Genomic DNA, 6,000 nt, shown 5'->3' on the forward strand with positions numbered 1-6,000 from the left:
AGCAAAAAATTTTTGTCACTGGTGTTTTCCTTTACTCACACATACAATACTTCTGACACCAGATGTGTGCCTTTCCCCCCGCAACACCAACCAATTCTCCTTCACCAGCTGGCTATTCTGCAATTCAATTCAATTCTGACACTAACGGGCATTAGTGTAGACCTCACTGCTTAAGGGCTCAGTCCCACAAGACGGCCTCCCACTTCAGACACCAATCACAAGTCCCCACGTTGCCTGCAACTTCTGTCAACTTGGTATAAATTGGAGGTTCCCAAGACCCACCTCCTTGGATTCAACCACCTGCTAAAGCAGCTCACAGAACTCAGAAAAACACTTACTCACATTTACTGGATTACTATGTAATAAAAAATACGATAAAGGACACAGATGAAGAGCCAGATGAAGACATACAGAGGGTGAGATCCAGAAGGGTCCAGTGCAGGAGCTTCTGTCTCCATGGAGTTGGGATGCACCACCCTCACAGCATACCACGCAGCAGATGTGTTCACCGACTTAGCAGCTCTCTGAACTCCATACTTTAGGACTTTTATGAAGTCTTCATCACACAGGCATGATCAAATACTACCTCAATCTCTAGCCCCTCTCCTCTTTCAGGAGGATGGGGAGGGGAGATGGGGCTGAAAGTTCCAAGCTTCTAATCACGGCTTAGTCTTTCTGGTGACCAGCCCCCATCCTGAAGCCATCCTGGAGCCAACTAAAAGTCACTTCATTTGGTCAAAAGACATTCCTATCACCCAGAAAATGCTAAGAGATGTATGAGTTCTGTGTCAGGAATCAGGGTCAAAGACCAAACACAAAAATGAAAGGCGCTCCTAGTTCTCCTATCACTTTGGAAATTACAAGGGTTTCAGGGGCTCTGGGTCAGTAACTGGAAGCGTTTATATTAAGTCAGTAAATCATGTCCAACTCTTTGTGAACCTATGAACTATAGCCCGCCAGGTCCTCTGTCCATGGGATTTTCATGGCAAAAATACTGGAGTGGTCCTTCCCACCCAGGAATCAAACCTGCATCCCCTGCATTGGCAGGTGGATTCTTTACCAGTAAGCCACCTGGGAAGCCTGTAACTGGGGACAGATACATATTTTAGAACCCAGGATTAATGAATTTTGTCTACCAACTTTCTGATGACTACCACAAGTTAGAGCATTTGAGTAATCATTAATAACTTAAAGCACTGCATGTGTTTTAAGGATTCAAAAATACATAAAACCCACGTGCACTGCTGGTTTCATAGCTGAAAGCAACTGATTTTTTAAAAAATGTTGTATTTCTCAGTTTAAAACAGCACAATCCCATCTTTTAATATCGTAAGAGTTCTTTTGCTAATGTAAGGCTTCCATCCAGTTACATTTCTTCAAGAGAATTGCTCTCCAAGGCATTTCACTTCAACTGAAAATGTCAATTTCACTAGAGGACACTTAAAATTTTTGAATTTTATTTGGCTTTGGGCAATTTGTCTTCATTACACAAAAATCAAACCTCGACACAAAATAAATGTATCCGACATGAAACTATTTCTAATTATTGTTTATCTATTAATGGATGAGCTTGAAAAGTAGGCCACATTCATTTCAATTACAGCTAAATGAAGTTGTGTTGTTTTTAAACCTGCACCAGATTTAGTTTGTCATAATCAGATAGCTGTTTCAAGAATTTCTTAGGAAAAGGTACTTGTTGCATTACTAAGATACTATACTAGATTTAATTCAGACTATGCTGCACATTGATATAAATTTTTACCTTTTATCTGTGTCAACAGAATCAGAATTAGTTAAAGTTATCACTATCCTAAAACAACAGAAAACACCTTATTACACTGCAGATCTATGCTATGACAACATTTGGTTGTTAACATTAATTTCCTCAAGGAATTTACAAAGTAGCTTTCTTTCCTAACATAACCTAATTGCAAATGTATAAAGGTTTTAACCACTGCAAAGAGAGACATTCTATTTGTATTACATTTCTTTTTTATTTTTTTAATTAAAAGATAACTGCTTTACAGAATTTTGTTGTTTTCTGTCAAACATCCAACAGCCCCTCATACCTTAGCCACACCTGGGTCTATTTTTCACCTCGGACTTTTTTTAGAGATGACTCTATTAGAAGTCTGTCAATTAATAAATACATTGTTCAGTTAGTGGCAGGAAAATAACTGTATGTTAGTGGTTAAGAAGCTCCATAATTGCAGCATTTAATACCTACTGTTGTTCCTAATGCCATCAGGCTGACTCAGACTAATGAACTCTTCAGGTGCCACTGTCTAACACAGGCCTGTCAAGATGAGCACTCAGCAGTGGCGTCTCCAGAAGAATTCATCCAACCATGGTACTTGCTTCTTATACACAAACAAAGAGTACTGATTTTTAGATTATTTGCCACAAGGAAATGCACATCACTTAATTCTGTCACGGATAAGCCTTCTTCTTTACAGTGACTCTTAAAGTAGAAGAAAAATGCTATTTATAAAAATGCTTGTTCAAGGTAGCACTGGATGTAGTAACACATGAAGTTTTAACCCAGTTAAATATGAAAAACAGCACAAAACTAGCCAAAACGTGAACGACAGCCAAAAAACAGTAGATAAGTCTTCATGATAAGGATATAAAACCACATACCCGGGGATCATTCAAGCTGATGCATTGGATGATGCAGCCCAAAGTGGCCGAGGAGCCCCAACCATTCAGAGCCAATGCTGGTGCCCCAGAACCAGTGAGCTCTTAACAACATCCCCGCCCCAACTCCTCCCAGCCCAGGAATCACATACTCCCTGGTCCCAAGAATTTTAACGGTGGTTTTCATACAAGTCTCCAGAACCCCAACACCAGGATTTCAGGCTCCCACCATCCTCCCCAAAAGTTCACAACATCGCAATGGCATTTCCCTTCAGAACTTAGGCTCCCGGCTGCACCCTCCGGCCAAGCATCTCTCTCCTGCCCCTCTGGGAGGGTGAACCCACCCACCCACTCTCCCCCGCTTTCCTTTGGTCCCCACCCAGCAACTCTACTCACAGGCTGACGGCATCGGGGGGCAGCGAGGTCGCCAGCGCCCTCCAGCTGGGCGCTGGTAGTTTCCTGCGACTGCAGTCCAGCAGCGGGATGCGGCAGGAGCAGGGCGCGGGGCAGAGGCCTGCACGGGAGGCTGGCAGCAGGAGCAGCACTGCCTGGGCGAGGAAGAGCAGCCGGGAAAGCAATCTTGACCCACACTCCAGCAGCGGCTCCTCCCGAACGCCTTGGGGCGCCGGCGCCATTTTTCCCTACTCCCCACCCCCCCCCACCCCCCGACCTGGACCGAGCCGAGAACAGCAGCCAGCTAGAAAAAGCAGCTCGGCGGAGACGTCTGGCGGCTGCGCGACCACCCAGAGAAACGGCTGTCGCCTGTACCCTCTAAGGGCAGGCGAGGGGCGGATACAGCGCGGCAGCGGGGGCGGCGGCCGAGGACACAGAACACAGAGGCCCTGTGGTCAACGCTGCTTCGCCCCGCCCCACGACGCAACGTCTTCACGCACAGGAGCCAACCAATCCGAGGCACAGGACGAGGGGCGTCGGGGCGGGACTCCACGAGGGGAGGTGGTGGAGACAGCGAGCTCCTTAAGGAGGACTTTAAGGTGTCCAGAGTTTAGGGGCGGCCCCTGGGGTTCCACCGCCGTTTCTCCGCTGGGGGGCGCAGTGGCTCCTTAGAAGGGAGTGACGGCAGAAGCGCTGAAGTCCGAAGTCCTGATTTGCGATGTATCCGCTTTGGTACTAGAAAAGGATCTTTCATCATCTCTCGGCATCAAGTAAGGAGAATGGCAGAAGAGGTGCCTCCCGAGTGGTAAACACTGAGGGGGTGCGGGAGCTTTCATGAGCCCATTGGACTCCAGAGCGAAGCTTGGGCCTCCTCTGCAAGTCCTGCTGGTCAATGGCTCCTGCAAATGCAAGGCAACTCCCAACAGGAAGCCACATCAGTTGGTGGATTCTTAAGCTCGTCAGAGCAGACACCGTATTTATTCATCTGTGTACCTCCCCCTTCTGTTCTGTCTTGGAGTTCAATAAATGTTGATGAGGCCACACTTGCAATGCATGTGTTTAAGGAAAATACTCCTCTTTCCTCTGATTTGGAGAATGCTGTGGTGTATTTACACTCACTCTCACAGAAGCAAGCAAGACATATAGATAGAGAATGTTGAACTATCAACAAAGAAAAGGCTTAGGTGTGAGGATTTTTTTTTTAAATTCTAAAGCAGAGGCTGCAGAAAACGTAACAAGAACAATGAAGTTTGGCCACCTTGTAAGTGTGAATTCATATGACCAAGGCACAGTAAGGCCAAACAAACTGAAATGTGAGAGTTTGGAGAAGAGAAAAGTTTATTGCAGGGTCATGCAAAGAGACTGGTGGCTCAGGCACACAAAAAAATCCCCCAGTTCCTGAACGGTTTTAGTAAATAAGTGTTAGTCGCTCAGTCGCGTCCAACTCTTGGCAACCCCATGGACTGCAGCCCACCAGGCTCCTGGGTCCGTGAAATTTTCCAGACAAGGATACTGGAGTGGGTTGATATTTCCATCTCCAGGGGATCTTCCAGACCCAGGAATCAAACCCAGGTCTCCTGTACTGCAGGCAGATTCTTTACCAACTGAGCTACATAAAGGCCAAGTGAGGGAAGGGATCACAGAGTGTGTGATCAGCTCAGGCACAGTTCTCTGACTGACTGACAGTGAGGTAACAGGTTGGTGTCACAGGGGTTAACTTTATCACTCCTTCAACTCCAGGAGGCCTGGGGCTATGTGCTCCAGGTCATCAAGTAGTTAACACCTTCCATTTAGTTGTGGCTTTTCACATCTGAGGAGATACCCCACATTTGAGGAGATAACCCACATCCAAGGGCAAAGGAGAAGCCCCAGCAAGACAGTAGGAAGGGTGAAATCATTTAGAATCAAACTCCATACCCACCAGAGACACTCAGAGCGCTCAAACAAACCTTGGACACACCAGGACCCAGAGACCCCACAGAGACTGAGGCAGAACTGTGTCTGAGTGTCTCCTGTGAAGGTCAGCAGCAGCCTGACGCAGAGGCAGGAGCTCTGGGTGCAGCATCTTGGAGGAGGTTACCATTAACCCCATCATAGAGCCACCAGAACTTACAGAGGACTGGGGAAGCAGACTCTTGGAGGGCACAAACAGAACCTTGTGTGCACTAGGACCCAGGAGAAAGGAGCAGTGACCCCACAAGAGACTGACCCAGACTTGCGTGAGTGTCCAGGAGTCTCCAGCAGAAGCGTGGGTTGGTGGTGACCTGCTGCAGGGTTGGGGGCACTGAGGGCTGCAGTGCTGCATGGGACCTTTTGAAGGAGGTCGCCATTATCTTCTTCACCTCCACCATAGTTTGACCTCAGGTCAAATAACAGGGAGGGAACACAGCCCCGCCCTTCAACAGAAAATTGGATTAAACATTTACTGAGCATGGCCCCATCCATCAGAAAAAGACCCAGTTTCCCCCTCAATCAGTCTCTCCTATCAGGAGGCTTCCATAAGCCTCTTATCCTTATCCATCAGAGGGCAGACAGAATGAAAACCACAATCACAGAAAACTAACCAATCTGTTCACATGGACCACAACCTTGTCTAACTCAATGAAACTATGAGCCATGCCATGTAGGGCCATCCAAGATGAACAGAACATCGTGGAGAGTTCTGACAAAACGTGCTCTGCTGGAGAAGGGACTCATTTCAGTACTCTTGCCTTGAGAACTCCATCAACAACGTGATAAGGAAAAAAGATAGGACCCTGAAAGATGAACTCCCCAGTTGGTAGGTGCCCAATATGCTACTGGAGATCAGTGGAAAAATAACTCCAGAAAGAATGAAGAGACTGAGCCAAAGCAAAAACAACACCCAGTTGTGGGTGTGACTGGTGATGGAAGTAAAGTCCGATGCTATGAAAAACAATATTGCATAGGAACCTGGAATGTTGGTCCATGAATCAAGGCAAATTGGAAGTG

General features: G+C 46.8%; 1 protein-coding gene across 3 annotated transcripts in view; it reads right to left on the reverse strand.

Moving 5' to 3' along the window:
- LRIG2 (leucine rich repeats and immunoglobulin like domains 2) overlaps nt 1–3,504 on the reverse strand; it is a 62,140-nt gene extending 58,636 nt beyond the window's left edge. The window contains exon 1 of one of the 3 annotated variants that reach the window (XM_061121121.1): nt 3,034–3,504. In XM_061121121.1, coding sequence (XP_060977104.1) covers nt 3,034–3,272 — 239 coding nt within the window. In that variant the 5' untranslated portion in view covers nt 3,273–3,504. Of the gene's footprint in view, nt 1–2,227; nt 2,358–3,033 lie in introns of those variants that run through there. The other 2 variants (XM_061121122.1, XM_061121123.1) reach the window with 2 other exon arrangements.
- Nucleotides 3,505–6,000: the final 2,496 nt, after the last annotated feature.

The sequence above is a fragment of the Dama dama genome, chromosome 20 (assembly GCF_033118175.1).
Source record: "Dama dama isolate Ldn47 chromosome 20, ASM3311817v1, whole genome shotgun sequence".
NCBI lineage: Eukaryota > Metazoa > Chordata > Mammalia > Artiodactyla > Cervidae > Dama > Dama dama.